The 19,089-nt window shown below is 41.9% G+C and overlaps 4 protein-coding genes across 13 annotated transcripts; 1 reads left to right on the top strand and 3 right to left on the bottom strand.

The window, feature by feature from the left end:
* The first annotated feature begins 477 nt into the window (after nt 1-477).
* Nucleotides 478-14,562, top strand: LOC100123687 (glycerol 3 phosphate dehydrogenase). 8 transcript variants are annotated; one of them, XM_008204734.4, is made up of 12 exons: nt 478-688; nt 2,194-2,371; nt 3,575-3,715; nt 4,149-4,290; nt 4,726-4,838; nt 4,925-5,155; nt 5,241-5,440; nt 10,076-10,256; nt 12,482-12,764; nt 12,960-13,303; nt 13,372-13,571; nt 14,307-14,562. In XM_008204734.4, exons 1-12 carry the CDS (start codon nt 645-647, stop codon nt 14,317-14,319), a joined length of 2,070 nt encoding a protein of 689 aa, XP_008202956.1. In that variant the 5' UTR covers nt 478-644; the 3' UTR covers nt 14,320-14,562. The 8 variants fall into 8 exon arrangements, 5 of the variants coding, with proteins under 5 accessions (XP_008202956.1, XP_008202955.1, XP_032452130.1 ...); XM_032596237.1 differs by lacking the exons at nt 478-688; nt 2,194-2,371; nt 3,575-3,715; ... (2 more) ...; nt 4,925-5,155; nt 5,241-5,440 and adding exons at nt 8,080-8,284; nt 8,356-8,861; nt 9,239-9,321; XR_004344526.1 differs by lacking the exons at nt 478-688; nt 2,194-2,371; nt 3,575-3,715; ... (2 more) ...; nt 4,925-5,155; nt 5,241-5,440 and adding exons at nt 7,553-8,861; nt 9,239-9,321 and having other exon boundaries at nt 13,372-14,234; nt 14,307-14,555.
* LOC100116838 (peroxiredoxin-6) lies at nt 10,295-12,191 on the bottom strand. The gene is made up of 5 exons (XM_001607860.6): nt 11,317-12,191; nt 11,039-11,195; nt 10,739-10,956; nt 10,587-10,662; nt 10,295-10,520 (listed from the first exon to the last, which is right to left on the bottom strand). Exons 1-5 carry the CDS (start codon nt 11,397-11,399, stop codon nt 10,392-10,394), a joined length of 663 nt encoding a protein of 220 aa, XP_001607910.1. The 5' UTR covers nt 11,400-12,191; the 3' UTR covers nt 10,295-10,391.
* Nucleotides 14,563-14,645: 83 nt separating the features above from the next.
* LOC100680037 (complex III assembly factor LYRM7) lies at nt 14,646-15,606 on the bottom strand. Its single transcript, XM_016984784.2, has 5 exons — nt 15,501-15,606; nt 15,256-15,328; nt 15,099-15,169; nt 14,946-15,027; nt 14,646-14,869 (listed from the first exon to the last, which is right to left on the bottom strand). Exons 1-5 carry the CDS (start codon nt 15,522-15,524, stop codon nt 14,754-14,756), a joined length of 366 nt encoding a protein of 121 aa, XP_016840273.1. The 5' UTR covers nt 15,525-15,606; the 3' UTR covers nt 14,646-14,753.
* A 928-nt stretch (nt 15,607-16,534) lies between these two features.
* On the bottom strand, nt 16,535-18,984 carry LOC100680186 (DDB1- and CUL4-associated factor 12-like). Of its 3 annotated transcripts, none has more exons than XM_031922113.1 (6): nt 18,679-18,975; nt 18,154-18,609; nt 17,846-18,064; nt 17,476-17,769; nt 17,230-17,395; nt 16,535-17,080 (listed from the first exon to the last, which is right to left on the bottom strand). In XM_031922113.1, the coding sequence occupies exons 1-6, from the start codon at nt 18,762-18,764 to the stop codon at nt 16,928-16,930; spliced, it is 1,374 nt and encodes a 457-aa protein (XP_031777973.1). In that variant the 5' UTR covers nt 18,765-18,975; the 3' UTR covers nt 16,535-16,927. The 3 variants fall into 3 exon arrangements, with proteins under 3 accessions (XP_031777973.1, XP_016838764.1, XP_031777974.1); XM_016983275.2 differs by having other exon boundaries at nt 18,154-18,597; XM_031922114.2 differs by having other exon boundaries at nt 16,929-17,105; nt 18,679-18,984.
* Nucleotides 18,985-19,089: the final 105 nt, after the last annotated feature.

The following is a 19,089-nucleotide window of genomic DNA, read 5'->3' as shown; positions in this document are numbered from 1 at the left end:
AAGAGGGCGACGAAAGGCGCTCGGTTTGAATGTGATCGTGCTATATTTTGTTTTTGTCGTTACAGCTTGAATGTTTATCGATTTTTATAAGCGATTTTGCATACAAACATACCGTAACATGCGAAGTTTTACTGCAAAATAAATTCCGTCGTTCTATTTACACTTCTGTACCGCACAGTGAATCAAATAATTATATTAACGTATAATTCGTGAAAGACAATCATTACTTAAATAAACCTTTGCGAAGTTTGAAAGAACGTTACTTCCATAATAGAGCGCAGAATTAAGGTAAAAAAAAATTATCGACGAATAGACCAATAAAGATAATCAACATATACCCATAATCTCTCCCTTTCAAAATATTCCCGCGTTCCACGCGATTGGCTTTCGCGCTCCAGCAGCGCCGCGCGCGCGCACGTGCTCTCCCCCCCTCTCGCAGCCCGATCGCTCAAAAAAGGCAAAAATTTTTATCACGCACACAGCTACAGCGCGCAGCCGTCCTTCGCTTTTGCTCCACCGGCGCAGGCTCTATAACTCCAGTCGTCTTTCGGGTCTCGCGTCGTCGAGAGATAGTTGCTTTTCGCCGATACTGTACAACAAAGTACTCGATTTTTCTCGCCCCCACACATAGTCCAGACGTCGCCATGGCCCAGAAACACAGCGTGTGCATCATCGGCTCCGGAAACTGGTGAGTTTTCTGTTATTACAACTGGGTTAATAGAGCTCGTGGAGAATTCGCGGGGTTTCGAGGTTAGGACACCGCTGTATATGTGAGACGAATTTAAGGTTATCGTAGGGTTACGGGTCTTCTGTTTTGTTTTCGACTTCAGCTGATGTTTGTTTCCCTGTCGTCGTGGGTGGAATTCTATATAGCGTCGATGATACTACTGTTTTCACGTTATCATCTGGGAAAGTTTGAAAGAATATATAGATTCATTATCTTTCCGCTCTCGAGTCATACATCTTTGCCGAATGAATTTTTCAACGATTTTCTCTATAACCTTCCGTTCGGCTATTTTAGACATTTCGCGCCTCTCGACTCGTGTGACAAGGTTAAGTTCAGTCGACTGACGTTTCGGAAAAAGAGCGACTATTTCTGTATCCTAATACAAACCATACAATACAACATCTCTCCGCGGATATACACCGTGATGGTAAAAATCTCTCGAAAACAATTTCCAGCGACTTTCAATTGCACCTCGCTTATCGAGAGGACAGTCGCAATCTACTGTACATATATGCCTTGTTGTTCAATTCTATCGGAGCGGCGTAAAGTTTTTATCTCTCACTTTTGGACTCGGGCAGACGATAAGAAGCGGCGGCTGGTTACACGTTATCGCGCGCTTGACGGCAAAAGTTTTCCTTTCATCCGAAAATAGATCTCTCTCTCTCTCTCTCATAATATATTATGCACCTAATCGATTATGGCATCCTTACGTAATAAACCTCGAGTTCGGCCTTGCATAAACAGTCTTTAGATGATACCATAACGCTTATTACTCCCGGATGCGTTGGGTAAACAAAAGCACTCAAAGCTTAAACCGTAACGAGCTGCGATCGATCTAATGAGTACCTACTCGATCAAGGAATTCTTAGAAGGAAATCAAAGGAAAAAATCCGATCCTTGACTCGGATGCGCCGCGGTAAACACACTCGGGAGTAATCATCCCGTTCGAGTGTGCTATAGCGCTGCGGCACGTCAGGCTCGAGATCGATCCACATCTGCACGTCTATAACACGTGCGACGACGTCGACGCTGTCCCTATCCTGATATACATTAATACATAAGAGAATAAGAGATCATCATAACGGTTATAACAGCGTCGTGGAAAGCGAAGCTTAATCATTTTTAGCGGCGAAGGCCGGATGCGTCGTTCTTGACCTTCTCTAATACCACATACGCGTGTGGAAGCTCTCTTTCTACTACATCATCCTGCGTGTTATTTTTACTTCCGTGGGATTTTTCTCGCCGTGGTGCGTTATGCAACGATGAGACGGCTGAAAGGCGACTTTTTTCGAGAGGGAAAGTTTTTTTTTCTTTTAAACCGCTCAATGAATCTTTCATGCGGTAAGGTAAATTGGCCGGTTATTCTCGGCACTTGAATATGGACGGGAGGGAAAAGGCATCGCGGCAATTAATAAGCAATTTTTTCGTCGATATGCTCGAATTAAAAATGTACCAATCGTTTGCAGGGGATCGGCGATCGCCAAGATCGTCGGCGCCAATGCAGCGGAGAAGGACCAATTCGAGGATCGGGTGACGATGTACGTCTACGAGGAGATGGTAGACGGCAGAAAGCTCACCGAGATCATCAACGAGACTCACGAGAACGTCAAGTACCTGCCTGGTCACAAGATCCCCGAGAACGTCGTAAGTGTATAATTGTTTATCGTTATCGTGCGACGACAAATATAATGTCGAATTTTAATTGCTGCAAGGACGAGCTCACCTGCGATGCACCTCTGCACTTGACCTTGACCCCGATGCGCTGTGTATGTGTATAGCTGCGTTACCCCTCGCGCCCGAGCGAATCGATATTACTCCGCGGAAACGCCTCGCTTTTGTCATCGAAGAGTATATTGTAAAGGTTTATTCACGATAGTGTAACAAAATTTTGAATCTAGATTTCATTCGATTCGTTGGCTTTACGACCGTTTTTATTTTAAACATAAACGTATAGTTTACTTAGCTGCATCGCTATTAACTTTAATGTCGGCTCTCTGCAGCGGATGACGTCATCGCGCAGTCGAAAAGAATACATTTATAGAATCGATGCGCTCGATTTATTTCTGCAGAGGTAAAAAAAGAAAGCGTCACACAACGCATAATTGCGCTTGCAAAATCCGGCCATTCAATAAAGGAATGCGTATGCGTATGTGAACGGGCGCATTATACTCGAGAGAGCGGAGAGTAATGCACAATTGAAGGCTCGTTTCTTTTTTTTCTACCGCGACGGTTATCCGCTGTGAGAAAAAGCTGAGCTCTCGCGCAGGAATGTTGTTTGCACATTTATTATCGTCGTCCACGCGTGTAAGTATGCGATATTGCGCTTTTTTTTTTTTTTTTAATAAAATAGTAATCTGAGAAAAATACGAGAATAATCTTTTCGGTTGGTCCAAACACGTCCGAAGATAACAACCGGACACCGGTGAGAAGAGTCGTCACCTAAATGCCAGCCAAGGTCGCGCGCAATTCAGCCGATCTGCACTTTTTGTTCTGCCTACGCGCGTCTTTCTCTACAATCTTTCTTCGCGACGTATACTTAGCTCATGATGGAAAAATTCAATCGCTCTCACCTTATACCGAGAAATCGAAAGGGAATTTTACGTCAGGGCTTGATTACGGTGCTCATCGATCACTGACGTAATAATCGCGCGATATTGGCCGAGAGCTAATAACACCGCGATAAAAGTCATACGCGAACACGTGCGTCTAGCCTGACTGGAATCATCTGATTACGGAGTGAAACAACAAAGAAAATTATGAAACGTGCATAATTTCTAAGCCGTTGATTTCTCTAGCGGGAGTAAAAGCGCCCTCTAGCGGTCTCTAATGTAAAACGTTCTTTTACAGATTGCTGTTCCCGACGTCGTCGAGGCCGCGAAGGACGCTGACATCCTGATCTTCGTGGTGCCCCACCAGTTCATCCGCAGGATATGCAGCACACTCCTGGGAAAAATCAAGCCCAACGCCATTGGACTTTCTCTCGTTAAGGTGTGTTTGTGTGCATGAGTAAACATTTGCATAGGTGTGTTGTGTACGTTCGCCGAGCTCTCATAAATATGCTACGATCGGCGAGAAAAATTATCGACTCGTTTTGGCTTTCGAAACCGCTTTTACGGTCAGCTCCTGTCTTGCCGGCTGCTGACTTGCAATATTTTTTGTTCTTCATCCAGACAGATATGGAAAGGAAGAAAGTTTCATGGCGATATGCCGAGCTACTTTTTTTGAAATTGACATATAATTTTGATTAGCACACTTTAAACGTTGTTTCAAAACACATATTTTTGTATTCTATATATTACAGTTACATAAGAATACACAACACTATGGCTATTCTTCGACTCATTAGCATATCTATTTTAGCCTTTGTCTCGAAATTCTTTTCAACGCTCCCATTATTAAAAAAATGTATCAACGTTTTCAGGGCTTTGACATCAAGGAAGGCGGTGGCATCGAGCTCATTTCCCACATCATCGCCAGGGAGTTGCACATTCCCGTCAGCGTTCTCATGGGAGCCAACCTGGCCTCCGAAGTCGCCGACGAGATGTTCTGCGAGACCACTATCGGTACGCTATCACCTTTGCATCGAAACTCGAGATAACAAAAATTAATGATTGCTGCATCGCTATACACGTGCTCGAGAGAGATACGCGCACAATAGAAAAAAATCGCTCGGTTACATCATGCGCTGGAAGATTCGCGTGTATTACGCGAGAAGCGGCACAAGTTCGTCTTGTATCGTCGCTCTTTTCTCGTGTCGTGATGTGTGCTCGTCACGTGATCTACGAATCACACGATGACGCATACTAAAAGCGAGAAAGAAAAATGCCTATCTCTCGACGCGCGTCTTGCTTCCGTGTTGCTAATAATGGTGTTTTCGTTTTATTACCTCGAACTCACGTGATGCGAAAGTAAATTTTTTATTTTTGCGATTTAGTTTGTAATGGATACGTGAGAGATTCATTTTTTATTGAGCATGTAGTAAAACGTTTTACTTACAGGTTGCAAGGACAAGGTGAAGGCTCCAATACTGAGGGAGCTCATTCAGACTTCCTACTTCCGAGTTGTCGTCGTCGAAGATGCCGATTCGGTCGAGTGTTGCGGTGCTCTTAAGGTATTTAAACGACTTCTTTTGACGTGTCGACGACTCTGCGCTTAGTATTTCTATGATTTCCTGAAACGAACGATTTTTCTTTTCAGAACATTGTTGCTTGTGGTGCTGGTTTTGTTGACGGTATGGGACTTGGAGACAACACCAAAGCCGCCGTCATCAGGCTCGGTCTGATGGAAATGATCAAGTTTGTCGACGTCTTCTTCCCTGGAGGCAAACTTGCGACCTTCTTCGAGAGCTGCGGTGTAGCCGATCTCATCACCACCTGCTACGGTGGCAGGAACCGCAAAGTCTCTGAAGCCTTTATTCAGACCGGCAAAGTTCGTATTCATCTCTAAAAACAAAAAGACTTGATCAAGCTCGGATTTGTAAAAGCAAAACAAACTGTCAATGATATTTTTGCAGACAATCGAAGAATTGGAGAGAGAAATGCTGAACGGACAGAAACTTCAGGGTCCGATTACCGCCGAGGAAGTCAACTACATGCTCAAGAACAAGGGCATGGAGAGCCGCTTCCCTCTGTTCACGGCTATTCACCGAATCTGCGTGGGCGAGCTCAAGGCAACGGACCTCATCGACTGCATTCGCAATCACCCAGAGCACATGTAAGCCGCGTCTCCTTAACACACCCATCAAACTCTTAACGAAACTGCTGCTTCTTTCACGCGCGTGTGACCGCTGTAGGTATGGTGACTGAAGTGATGAAAGTAAAAAAGCACGTGTGCTTAAAGAATGGGAGAATTCTATAGTAGGATAACTTGCACCCACTCACTCAGTAGGTAGGCTATGAGATAGATGAAAAAGTTTTGAAAATATTGGCCAATTAATGAGTTCCTTTAATTGTTGAATTAAGAATACAGATCTAAAATTTGCTTTATACGTAGAGTTTTACAGAAGTCGAGCTACGTAGATCACTTTTTCTTTCAAACGTAAAGTTCATTCTTCTTAAAGGGTACAATTTAATTTAAGATGTAAGGTATATATTCCTAGCTAAGTTGTTGTTAACTATACAAGAACTCTGATATAAAGACAAAGTATATTTAATGTATTTTAAGTTGGTTTTATGTTTTGTTACTTAATGATATATTCATTCTATGAATCGTTGTTTCTATCAGTAAATTCTTTTACGATCTATGAAAATATTATTCAGATTGATTAGCTAGAAGTGCCAAATTCAATTTTGATTATAGGCCCTAGTGAATCTGAAGTAAATACTATACAAAGTGTTGTTATTTCTTAAACATGACAAATTAGAAAAAAAAATTAAGAATCGTGATTGGTATAAAAGTTGAATTTAAGAAATTTAATTTTACTAAGAAAATAATGTCCGTCATTGGAGGAAGGAGCCTCGTGTTGAAAGCATCTGTAATATAGGAAATGTGTATATACGTGTACATATTTATTTTGCTCCATCAGTTTTTCGTTTTCACGTGCAAAGAAGGTGCTTTCTTTATACCATAAAGAACTTTGTAAAGCAGTACAGCACCGCTTATTTTTATAGTCATTCGAATATCAAATAATCACTGATTAAAAATGACAAAAATGATTAGTTTTGCAAATAACGTTCCAAGCAAACAATTATCAAATGTCTAATGTTTCCTACAATCTATTCAAATATATTGATGAATGCATATTCTCCATTGCAATAGATTTCAATCAATATCAACTATATTACTATGTTAATGCCTTATCTTGCCTGATCTTGTGTAACCGCTAATGTATATAACTTATATTTCGTGCACGTAATTTATGATCTGCTTGAAATGCTTCAGAGGTATGTCCGAATAAGGAAACTTGAGTGACATTAATACGCTTATCCAAAAATTAACGAATAGAGTAATAATTATTTTTAGCCAAAGATCTTGCTAACACTTGAAATATATTTTGAGTATATTTTCCTAATTTACCCTCATAATGAATACATTGAAACAAAAGTGTATACGCTTTGTTCTACTAGCATATTTGCGATAATCTCATTCTAATACGTTCTCTAAAAATATAATTTTAATTGGTATACATATAAGGGTAAAAATCAATTTGAAAATCTCATAGAAAATAAAATTATAAAAAAATAATAATAATAATTAGAGTATGTAGTGGCACCTAAACTGATTTCATCGAGTAGCTATTTTTCTTCTGTTGATTGACAAAATAAGAAAGTATACGACGTTGAATAATGATAAAATAAGTGATTGGACGACGGAGGATTTTAAATATCGTTGGTCAAGAATTGTGGAGTGTTGTTATGAACGAAACCACGCATTGTACTTGAAATTTATCAAAGAAATATATGGTTATAATTTGTTGACGTTACTTCGCTTGATCTTTAAACTTTATTTTAATCGAGAACCTGTCTCATTTCACGGATGTGAGGGTTGTCGACCTTTACATCCTCCTAGTCAACATTTTTTTCTCACCTTTCGAAATTTTAGGGAAGACACCGACGCCGAGTACGAGCAGCAACAAGCCAACTCACCGAAGGCTCACCTCTGAAGACATCCGAGTTGACAAAAGAGAAACAGAGAAAGAGAAATAAATTCCGTTGAAAGCCATCATCATCGCATGCGCTTGCATTTCGCCACATCATCGCCACTTCGAAGTTCATTCAACCAAAGCCAAAGCTCACCGCCATACTCATCTTCATCCCTCTAAGAAACATCACAGTCTCGAATTCCCAAGACTTTCGGGGACAATAGCAAGATTATCACTGCCTTTAGCAGGTTACTCGTTTATTTTTCTTTTCTTTTAAGTTTACATAGTTTTTTGCTACGTTTTTACTATATACATATATACAACGTTGTTACGAAGAGCCAGACTGTGTAAAACAGGTGTAGGTGAGAGAGTATTTTTTTTCTTTTGTTTTATAGAACTTTTTTTTGTTCAAGGTTTAGGTATTATAGACGTCGAGAATATCATTGTTATACACGCTTCTCGAATTGTAAAGATTTCTATATATTATCATGTTCGTTTACATGATTTATATATGCAAATTTTGTATTATACAAATAAAAAAAGAGAATTTTTCATACACATCACGAAATGACATTGTTTCTTCTCTCGTTTCCGGTTTCCGGCGTACCGTTATGCGAGATTACGAGAGTGATTCGAGGAAGCGAATAGCACAGGTATAAAAATAATACGACGACTGATGCTTTAAGGGTCTTGCACTCAGGGTTGAGCCACAGCGCCGCAAGTTTCGCAAGCCTCAAGGAGCATCTTTGACAGCGCTCGACGCCTCGTTCTTGTGCGCAAAAAATCGATGCAATCTTTGAACTCACTCGTGAACTCGTAAACGTTTATTGATTTAATCCAGTCCGATTCGGTTATCAGTATCTCCTTAACGAGCTAATTCGAGAGTAAAGTAGTTGTAAATATTCGTATCACTATTTTTTATCGTCGCTTATCTTTGTGGATAATGCTCGTCAACGCTCGCTGCGCACTGCTATTAAGTATACAATAATGCGTCTTAATTAGGCGATCAATTAAAAAATGTCTATATACTCGCAAAATTCTATGCCAGTTTTTCTAGGTGTACCACGGCGCATTAGACTCGAGAAATACACGATAATGCCAGTGTAAAGAAGCCAAAGTTATTGAAAAAGCGTCAAGATCGCCGATTATGCAATCGCCTCGTCCATCAAGCTTTCGTCAAAATGAAGAAAAACGTCGCATCGATCAGGCCTCTCTAATTGACAACGTCCACTATAATATGCCTTCCGAGTGCTAACTCAAGCGTCAATCCTCCAGAAGCTTTCGGCCATATAGTATCGACTCGACTGGCACTAGCACTACTTCCTGGGGGAAGCGCATTATCAACCTTCCGCGCTAATTTTAAAGGCATGTGAGAGAGAGATCCTTGGCGCGAAGACGACGGCTTGACGATCAGCCAACGTTGTGCGCGATATAGTGTATGTGCGACAGAGAAAGAACGACTAAGGTCGAGCGAGACTAAAGGAACGGGCCGTCGGTGGCTGAGCTTCATTTCGCTCTCGGACCGCTCCGGCAGACAACACTCACGCGAGCAAAGTAAGCGAGCTTGAAAGCACATCGATAGTCGCGCTGAAAGCTTCGAACGTTGCACGCTCTTTTCTCTTATTGTTCGTCCGCAGACTTTCTTTTTTTTTAAACTTAAAAATTTGCGACGATTTTGATTTTGGCCTTTTTATATGGTAAAAATCGTGTGTTTGTAAAGGACACGTTTTGTTTTTATTTGAATGTAAACGTATAACGAGCCATCGTGTAGAAAGTGACTTTCCTTCGTGTGCATCGTTTTGACGCTACAGTGCGAATAGCCAAGTGTAATGTTGATAGACGTTCGATAAGCAAACATCGCGCGAAATAGTTTACGTTCTACTCGAATGCTCGAGTATTTATTCTGATAGAATTGCTTTGATTTCAAACAGATAAATTTCATCCGACGCTCGTTCGTTCTATTTTTTGGCAACATGTCGAAAACGAGGATTTGCATCGTTGGAAGCGGAAACTGGTAAGCTTGTATTTTGTACTCGATTAATTCTTAACTCCTTAATATTCGCGAAAATAGCAAAGTTTTATAAAATATAAATGCGTGAGAGCGAAATAACGGCCTCTCTAACATTCAAATTGTCCACCAGGAAACAATCTCGCGCTCTAAAAATACTTCTACCTCCACTGCTCTGAACGAAGCTTTACAAAGGCTCGCGTCGTTGAGAGGATTTAATAAATGCACAATGCGCCGTGTCGAACCGTCGATAACCGGGTTTCGTAACGCATTATTCAATTCGTTAAAGTTCGCAAAAAAATCAGCGCTAATACGTCACCGATCGAGCGCCAAAAAGCTAGCACTCGACGATTGATTCGAACGAGGAAAGGCGCGACGGGAACGTCAAGGTCGCGGCCGCAAGCTCTCTAGCGCACCTTTTGAATTTATTGCGCGGCGGATAAGTGCGGTCTCTACTTTTTTCCTCCTATCAAGCTTATCTCGTGATCGTTGAATATTATCTCGCTCGCGTTGATTTTTTCGTATTCGAAATGGCGATAAGTGCTCGTAAATTGCTCGACGAAGCGCCGTGCAATTTTAGATTTATGAATGCGCAAGGTCTGCGTTTTCGCGGGCGCAGCGATGCCAAGATTGAATTGTTCGTTACGTAATCGCGCGTCGCAAACGTGCGTTAATCCAATGAGAAAGTCATCAGCGAAAAATACTATGTTTTAAAACGATGAATTTAGACGAGTAAAAGAGAAAAAAAAAATGATTACAGGGGCTCGGCGATCGCGAAGATCGTGGGCGCTAATGCCACCAAGTTCAGCGACAAGTTCGAGGAGAAGGTGACGATGTACGTGTTCGAGGAGATGGTCAACGGCAAGAAGCTCACCGAGATCATCAACGAGACGCACGAGAACGTCAAGTACCTGCCAGGACACAAGCTTCCGCCAAATATCGTGAGTGTTATTATATGTCAGAGAAAATATCGTCGTTGTAATAATTTATATATAATTTATTCAACAATCAAAGGCGTATCGTTAAATTAGGCACTAGTGTTTATCGTAGAAAAAAAAAATCGCTTGTGAGATCGGTTAGTAGTCGGTGGTCGTGCGAACGTAGACTTTTCCGGACGGCATGGACACTTTGTCCACACCTTTGGGGAAGAGCTTCGGGAGGTCTTCGTCTTTGATAGTCGGGACGATCATGACCTTGTCGCCGGGCTGTAAAAAATCGCACAGTTAGATAGATTACACGAGATCGGTAGGAGATCGGTACTGGACACTCACCACCCAATTAGCAGGTGTGACCACCTCGGGTTTTCTGTCGACCAGCTGGAGCGAGTCGATGACTCTCAGAATCTCGCTGTAAGGAAAACGTCGTTAATTGATAACAGCAACTCGTATAGATAAAAAACGAAATTCGATTGCTCAAAACATACTCGACGTTGCGTCCGGTGGAGGTCGGATAGTGCATAGATAGTCGGAGTCTGTGGTCGGGGCTGATGACGTAAAGCGCACGGATAGTCATGGCGTTGGCCGGATCGTCTTTGCCCTCCTCGTCGATCATGCCCAGCTGGACGGCTAAGCTGCGGTCAGGGTCCGCGACGATCGGGTACGGGAAGTCCCCGGGGATGTCCCGGCAGTAGGACTTGATGTCCTAAAAAATCACAATTTCAGCGACGAAAAAAAAAAAATACTAAAATTCGAAAGTTTACGTAAAAAAAAAAAATTAACCGTACATTGACCCAGTCGACGTGATCGTCGAGCTGATCGACGGAAAGCGCCAGCAGCTTGGTATTCCTCTTCTCGAAATGCGGCTTGTGCACAGCGAGTCTTCCCAGCTCGGTCGTGCACACGGGTGTAAAGTCCGCGGGATGCGAGAACAGCACGACCCACCTGCGAACGCACACGTGAAAAAAATCAATCGTAGGGCCGACCAAGGCCATTGTCACTGCCAAGAGGTTGCGCAACGCCGGAATGCACTTCCTCGTTCTGCACATATAGGTATATAACTTACGAGTCGCCCTGCCAGTCGTAGAGGTTAATCGGGCCCTGAGTCGAGTTCGCCTCGAAGTTCGGCACTACGGAATTCAGCCTCATCTTGATATATCGAGTCACGCCGATTTTTTAATAATGCCTTTGGAACAGACTCGAGAAGTCGACTGAGAATCGCTAGAGCGCGCGACTTCTATTATATACTCGCGCTGCAGTCGGACTCCCCGTTAAGTGTCCCCGAGTTAGCCTGTTGGACTAAGCGCGATCGGTATCGTACAGAAGGAAAAGTGTGCTGTGTACCGATTAATTACGAAATGCACGCACACGCGTTCGAAAACGTCCTAGAATATGTAAGATATTGTGATAAAATCTAAGCTATGGAACTTTTGTTGGACCGTTTTATACGTTTCGTCAGTTTTTATATTGCGATTTTTTACTGGAATTCTTATCAGCTTCTCGGAGAACATTGCATTTATCAACGTTTCCTTACATCTTGTTGGATTTATCGTCTCGACGATGAAACTACATAAAGACAATGTATCGACAATTATTCATGACGAAATGTAAGAGAAGCATGTAATATCGCATAGACCTTTCTAACACCGGGGGGGTTATATACTATCAGAGAAATTTATCGACAAAGATCGATCTATTGAGTCGTCGTTGCGTCAGTTGAGTCAATAGCTGCCAGATGTGTTAGTCCCTCCTCCAAAATTAGATAATCGCGGTTGTAAATTCAATCGCGCGGCATAATTACCGAGCTGTGCCTTCTTAGCGCCTTAACGTATGCATAATTAAGCGATTATACCCGAGAGAACATATAGACAAACTTTTGCGTATCAATGACGACTGTTCAGCGCGAGTCGACTTTATAGTTGAGCTTAAAATAAAAAAAAAAGCCATAATCGCGCTTCTCTGCTCTCAACTTTCCCTCCTCGAGATATCATCTATTCTTGCACAAAGAATGCACCTTATTCACGCTCAAGGCAACATCCGCTGCGGCATAATAAATGCATGACGCATTAGTCGTTCGTCGCTTCTCTATTTGACTCTAGCGCTGTCAATGTCGAGAGCTCGGTGCATACCGATCCGATCCGATCCTTTGTGTCTCTTGTACTCCCATTACGCGTACATTAGTACATTAGTACTTCTCGAACGAAGATTCACAAAGGAATCGGTTTTTGCAGGTCGCGGTGCCGGACGTCGTGGAGGCGGCCAAGGAAGCCGATATTCTGATCTTCGTGGTGCCCCATCAGTTCATCCCCGGCCTGTGCGCGACTTTGCTGGGAAAGATCAAGCCCAGCGCCGTTGGACTGTCGCTCATCAAGGGATTCGCTCAGGGCGACGGTACCAACATCAAGCTCATTTCCAAGATCATCGAGGAGAAGCTGAAGATCCCCTGCTCGGTACTGATGGGTGCCAATCTTGCCAACGAGGTCGCCGAGGAGCACTTCTGCGAGACCACTATCGGTATGACATACTTTGTTCACGCGATGTTTTCTCTAATCGAGTGACGATTTTGCGGCGTGGATTAATTTTCTCAACTGTCTAAGTCGGTCGCATTGATTTTTCACTTTTGGAAAATTCAAGGAAAATAAAAAATTGTCGACCGTCGGTAATGTGATATCGGTATCGGTAATGATAAAAAAATATCGTTAACCACAGGCTGCAAAGACAAGCGCATGGGTCCCATCATGAAGGACTGCATGCAGACGCCAAACTTCCGAGTCACAGTCGTGGAGGACACGGAAGCCGTTGAGGTCTGCGGCGCCCTGAAGAACATCGTCGCCTGCGCTGCCGGTTTCGTCGACGGTCTCGCCCTAGGTGACAACACCAAGGCCGCCGTCATCAGGCTTGGCCTCATGGAGATGGTCAGGTACGTCGACCAGTTCCACGGCGGTTCCAAGATCAACACCTTCTTCGAGAGCTGCGGTGTCGCCGATCTCATCACCACCTGCTACGGTGGCAGGAACCGCAAAGTCTCCGAAGCCTTCGTCAAGACCGGCAAAGTATGTGTATAGAGTGAAAAAATTCGAATTTAGATGACGGATAAACATTATCAACCGATTCATTTCAGTCGATCGAGGAACTGGAGAAAGAAATGCTGAACGGCCAGAAGCTCCAAGGCCCGGCGACAGCCGAGGAGGTGAACGGCATGCTCAAGGGCTGCAACTCGACGGACAAGTTCCCGTTGTTCACAGCGGTGCACCGCATCTGCGCGAAGGAGCTGAAGCCTCAGGACCTGATCGACCAGATCCGCAACCATCCCGAGCATGCGTGCGTAACTTCCGATACCGATAACTACGATTCTTGCGGCGGTGGCTGCGGCTCCTTCATACCCGATCGTATCAAGCTTAGTCTAGTCATCAAGTTCAATCTCAACCGGCCCTTTCACAGCGAGGCCGTAGCTCCCCAGACTCTCTAGAATCTCCTTCTATGATATACTCCTTCTTTTCGTTGACTGTCGTCAATTGCTTTTTGCTTCCCTAGCGTTTTAGTTTTACTCGCCGCTGTAGATGCAGGATTGCCTGTAGGATTGAGATGTATTATATCTAGAAGTAATCTAAGCTCCACTCAGAGGCTGATGCACACTGTTGTGGGAGATTAAGAAGTTTCCAGCTGAATTATCGCTGATCACTTTTTGCAATATCGATTTGAAAAGTGTATTTGTAAACAGTGTGCAACAGCCGACTCGCTTATAACATTATGCTCGTTCTCCCGCAGATTCATACCCCGAAATCTCCACCTGTGAGAACATTCCATGGCTAACTCGTCGACTCATACCATTCGCAATTAACATTCCATCGACTAACGACCTCTCTTCACGCGCTGCAGCGAAAGGTGCGACCGAACTGGAGTATACGCAATACGTAGTGCATCTAGATTTTTTTTCTACGCTGTTTCTCTCGACTGACGCTACCTTTGGCTGTGAAATCTCACGTAATTTTACTAATATTATCGAGCTTGTGATACAAGAAGTCATATTCACGTCTTGTCGAACAATTCTTTCAGAGCGAGACAATAAGCTGTCGCAGAAGACTAACCAACGAGTAACTCGAGCATCTCGGACGATCCCCCAGGCGATCGGTGTTAATGTGATATATAAGTATATAATATGTATAAGCGTTGTGTACACTGAAAAGAAAAAGAATATACGCCACTTATTCCTGACAATCACCTTTGTACGTACACTGTATGATGTAAATATATGCGCGATGCTATTTAAGAAATTGTATGTAAATAAATTGCGCTAATTCTCCAGCACGAATCTATGCTGTTTTCTTTTTTTATTCCATCTGCTTCAGCTGTCAAAAGATTTTGGGCTTAGGAAATCATCACTTGCAATGTATCTACAACTGTCTGAATGATGCATTTAGTCATTAATATATTCAGAGTATTTACAATATCTTACATGTTAAAAATAAATTAATTGTGTTCATGCTTAAAAATTTGATCTGCCTATTTTCCCTTTGGAATGTCAGAACACTTTCTGGCTTTTCGAAATTGTGACTTGTCAACAGGTTGACCGAATGGTACATTGTCTAGCATAGCCGTATCTGGGGTAATCTTTGCTTCTGTAAAAATAATCAATCGCTGTATTATATTTTTCATTCTAAACTTTTGCAATAAAGCTCTAAAAGCAAGTTTTACCAAATCTTCCAGAGGCTTTCTCTACAACTTGGATGACTGTAGTTCTAACTTCATTTTCTACTTCTTTGGCAAACTTTATTAACTGTCGATAAAATAAAATTAATTAATGAATTGAATTTGTAGAGCGATGGAGAACCAAATATGAACACTCACTTCTTGAATGGATGCTTCATTAGTTATATCCTTATTTTTCCTGAACTCGTCATTGATCTTCTGTCTTGTAACTGAAATAATTTACAAATCAGTTTACAGATACGCAACAGTTGGATGAGCTACAGAATATGTAATCGATAAATAAAAAAGCACATACACTGCAGACCCTGCTCATCTCCTCTAAAAGTCTTCAGTCGTGTCCTATGCAACTGCTTGAAAACACTCAGTGCCTGAAAAATTGACGATCAATCATTAACTCCTAAAAGGGTAACAATAACCAACTCCAACTTGAAAAACCCAATTCTAAAGCTCCGCACGCGAACGCAACGGAAGTCGAGAGTAAAATAAACGCCTAGCGCAAAGTGGCGATAAATAACAGTACCAATAGACTGTTCAACTAACCTCTCTCCGCAAATTGTTGGACATGATCTGAGATCTCGTAACCTTCGCCAAAGCAAAATACTGCAATACTTACTGAGTACGTCACACGGCGAGAAATGTGTTTCTGCTGCAAGGGAGATATATATATATATACACATATATATATGCAACTAATGGGACCTAACCTAGCCTGTTTCGTAGTCAACTGATGGCGCCCTCATCTTTGTTCTTTACACAAAATAAACTTTGGGATTACCCGATTGACAATATAACACTACACACGATATAGAAAATGTAATAAATTGTAATAAAATATAAGAAAATGTAACAAATCGTAGCAATTTGCACGTTTTTGTTGGATTTCGGACCTTTTTTACGTTTTATATTACAGTTTGCTACATTTTATTACATTTTGTTACGTTTTATTACAATTTATTACAAATCCATTGATCCCGGATTTCACGGGGGGTCTCTTCTTCGAAACGTCAAATGTAACAAAACGTAAAAAAAATTGTCCGTAAGCGTAATATTATATAAGAAAATGGCGACATTTTTATATTTTCTTACTCTTCTGCTGCTTACATCCTTTTACTTTTTCTTACAATTTCTTATGCATTGTTACATATTATTATAAAATTAATAATTAAAAGAATATATTGACTATATTGGGCGGTCAAATAACATACGTAATAAAATGTATATAAAAATAAAACGTAAGAAAGTGCAGTATGTACAAAAACGTACAGTTTCATACATTTTTTTACGTTTTATTAAAATTTATTACAATTTATTACATTTTTTTTTTCCCACTATTGTATACAATCGCGTGTATTTTTTTTTTACTGCTCTCAGCCGCCATGACAGTTAAATTTTGGTACATATAGATATATAGAATCCTGTGTGTTTTACTAGGCTCAGCCGCCATCTTGTTATATTACCAATGGTCCGTTATTCGACTATCTGGGGGGTCGAAATGTTGCTGTCCTAACCAAGCGATCCAAACTTTTTATACTGCCGATAGCTATCGTATATGCAGGAAATAATTCAAGAGTCAATTTTTTTTTTTCGTACAAGATACATATTTTATTGAAAACGAAAGAGCGCAAGAAGCTGATAAAATACAAAAATCTGAATCAATGTCGCGCACAACACGAAATATTACTTATTCCCTTCCCTCGTCGTACAATGTACTATATATAGTATATGTATATTTTCTAAAAAATAATTATTTTATGGCATAAAAGCTTATGCTATAAATCGAATATGCGCAGACTAATCGATCACAGATATATAAAGCTATTTATATATATATAAATAATAGAAATATAATGTTCTTCTTTGCTCGTTTTGTAAAAATCTATAGCATAGAATCTGATGTATATAGTGAGGTTGGTTAAAAGAAAAGTATAATAGTGAAGAAAATAGCGCATATAATGAATTAAAATTTTTCATTGCCACAATGCAACATAACTCCCGTACGAATCTGCTCCAAATGGTCCGCCAGCAGCGAAGATACGCATACACGACTGATCGTAAGAGTGCGTCAAAATGGCAGGACTGTTTTCAAGCGAGATTTGGACATTCCGGTTCTCGTCGGGCGGCTGAAAAGCAAAAGTTCATCGATAGCTATATAATTTCCTTCGAGCCCTGCTTATATACATATATTTATGAGATATATATATATATATATATATATATATATATATATATATATATATATATATATATATATATCATTCGATTAACTCACCATACTGTTCCTGGATCTCCTCAGCATGACAAGTTGGCCAGGATTGACAGCAGATTCCAAATACTTTTGAGCTTTGATGTCGTAGAACTCGAGGGTTCCGTTGCCTGTTCCTATCGTCAATATCCAATCGTGAAAACTCAGTGATTTTACACCATTTCGACCGAACCTGCGTACCGGATGAGCAAACGTCGATTATTATAGCGATATGGACATTTTTATAGATATAATTTTCGCGTATGCGCGTACCGCAATTGTATCTTCTTAATTGGTTGCAAAGTTCTCGCATCCATGAGTAAAGTGTAAGGCCGGCAGCCAACCGCGTATAATCCGTTCTCGTTCCCAGCTAAGCAAATGTCCCTGTAAGTCTGGCCGATACATAGCTTGCGGGACATTTTTTGCTTGAAGTTTCCGGCCGACCAAATGTGCATGTAGCCTGCCGTCGATACAACGGATATTTCGTTGTTGGCTTTGTCAAAAACGATCGATCGCAGCCATTGGTTCATCGATTTGTCGGATTTCGCGCTAACTGGCTGTATGAACCTGGGGGAAAAAAAAAAAATGGCCAAAAATCAGTATAGACGCAAAGAATTATTTATTTCTCAAATACACGCGTTACCTGGTCGAGAGCTGGTTCGCCTCATTGGATGTATTGTCGACGCGCCACAAAGCCATTTTGGCATCTTGCGAGCAGGAGACTAAAAATTCGTCGTCCAGCCAGCACATGTCGTACACGGGAAGACCGTGTGCTTGTCCCCCGACGCAAACGGGATCCAGGGATGGCAATCTATAAACGGCTATTTCTTGGCTACTTTTGCCCACAGTGGCCAACAGTGTCCTGCAACGAGCAAACGAAAAGTTACATTATCTTGTGCAGCGTATACATACGAGTAGTGTTTGTAAAATGAAGTATCAAACGATCCTTACCTAGTGGCATTTATCCGTACCGAATGTATACCGAATAGCGCGTCGTCCTCGTCCTCTCTACTCTGCCCTTGAAGCAAAGGGACGCGAATCGAGTTCCGCGTCTTAACGTCGTACACCATAAGTTTATGGCATTTCGTACCGAACACGACGTGCCGATCGTCGAGCCATTGAGAGCTCAACACTTTGTCCACTTTACCCAGTCTGATGAGATGCTCCTTCAAAAGATTGAAGCTGAGAACGTGACGCGAGCTGTATTCCCGGTTGAATTTGCGAATTTCTCTGACGTTGCTTTCCCGAGACTTGACGTAATCTACGATGTTAAAGGAGGTTCTAAAATATTTATTTCCAATCACGTTTTCCCAGTCGAGCTGATCCATCTCGTCGTCGCTCGAGTCGTACGTCATGAAATTACAGTCTTGCTCCTCGTGCCTGTGTCTGTAAATCCTGGAAAGTAGACTTTAATACACGGCAGTGATCGGTTAATAAACCGGTAAGATAAAGAAAAAGAAAGAAATTCCAACTTACTTTGTACAATTTCTGCGGAAAAGACGAGAACGATTCGTGCAGGAGGGATACCTGCCGTAGGACGATACGCGCTGGGTTTCCGCCATTCTGACAATTTATTTATACGAAACTTACAAAACAAGAATGTTGTGATTAAAAAACGCTGCTGGTGTTCGGCGACGATCGGCAAGCGATGGCACAGATGAAGCTCGCCCTGATGAAAATACAGTACTTATGGACAGCGTGTGGACTGGTGCGTAAGTGCAGGACTAGTATCTCAGCGCAGCGTTGACAGGAACTCGACTGATGGCGTGGGTGGCTGGCTAGAAGCTTGGGACCTCTTTTGACAGCAGCGCCGCTGCCATCTAGGATGGCTTCGGTGCGACATGCGACAGGGGTGCGTTCGGGTATTTAAATTTAAAGGCCCAGCTC

The sequence above is a fragment of the Nasonia vitripennis genome, chromosome 1 (assembly GCF_009193385.2).
Source record: "Nasonia vitripennis strain AsymCx chromosome 1, Nvit_psr_1.1, whole genome shotgun sequence".
Taxonomy (NCBI): Eukaryota; Metazoa; Arthropoda; class Insecta; order Hymenoptera; family Pteromalidae; genus Nasonia; species Nasonia vitripennis.
This window is presented reverse-complemented; position numbering and strand designations above follow the sequence as displayed.

Excerpts from the sequence above, each read along its gene's own strand:
- LOC100123687 (XM_008204734.4), top strand. The coding sequence starts at position 645 with ATGGCCCAGAAACACAGCGTGTGCATCATCGGCTCCGGAAACTG. Across the intron at positions 689-2,193 it reads ATCATCGGCTCCGGAAACTG|GGGATCGGCGATCGCCAAGA; the intron begins GTGAGTTTTCTG and ends AATCGTTTGCAG. Across the intron at positions 4,291-4,725 it reads GTTCTGCGAGACCACTATCG|GTTGCAAGGACAAGGTGAAG; the intron begins GTACGCTATCAC and ends TTTTACTTACAG.
- LOC100116838 (XM_001607860.6), bottom strand. The coding sequence starts at position 11,399 with ATGAGGCTGAATTCCGTAGTGCCGAACTTCGAGGCGAACTCGACTCAG. Across the intron at positions 11,196-11,316 it reads TACGACTGGCAGGGCGACTC|GTGGGTCGTGCTGTTCTCGC; the intron begins GTAAGTTATATA and ends GTGCGTTCGCAG. Across the intron at positions 10,663-10,738 it reads TCCACCGGACGCAACGTCGA|CGAGATTCTGAGAGTCATCG; the intron begins GTATGTTTTGAG and ends TTTTCCTTACAG.
- LOC100680037 (XM_016984784.2), bottom strand. The coding sequence starts at position 15,524 with ATGTCCAACAATTTGCGGAGAGAG. Across the intron at positions 15,329-15,500 it reads CCAACAATTTGCGGAGAGAG|GCACTGAGTGTTTTCAAGCA; the intron begins GTTAGTTGAACA and ends TCAATTTTTCAG. Across the intron at positions 15,170-15,255 it reads AGATGAGCAGGGTCTGCAGT|TTACAAGACAGAAGATCAAT; the intron begins GTATGTGCTTTT and ends AAATTATTTCAG.
- LOC100680186 (XM_031922113.1), bottom strand. The coding sequence starts at position 18,764 with ATGGCGGAAACCCAGCGCGTATCGTCCTACGGCAGGTATCCCTCCTGC. Across the intron at positions 17,770-17,845 it reads GCGAACCAGCTCTCGACCAG|GTTCATACAGCCAGTTAGCG; the intron begins GTAACGCGTGTA and ends TTTTTCCCCCAG. Across the intron at positions 17,396-17,475 it reads ATTAAGAAGATACAATTGCG|GTTCGGTCGAAATGGTGTAA; the intron begins GTACGCGCATAC and ends TCCGGTACGCAG.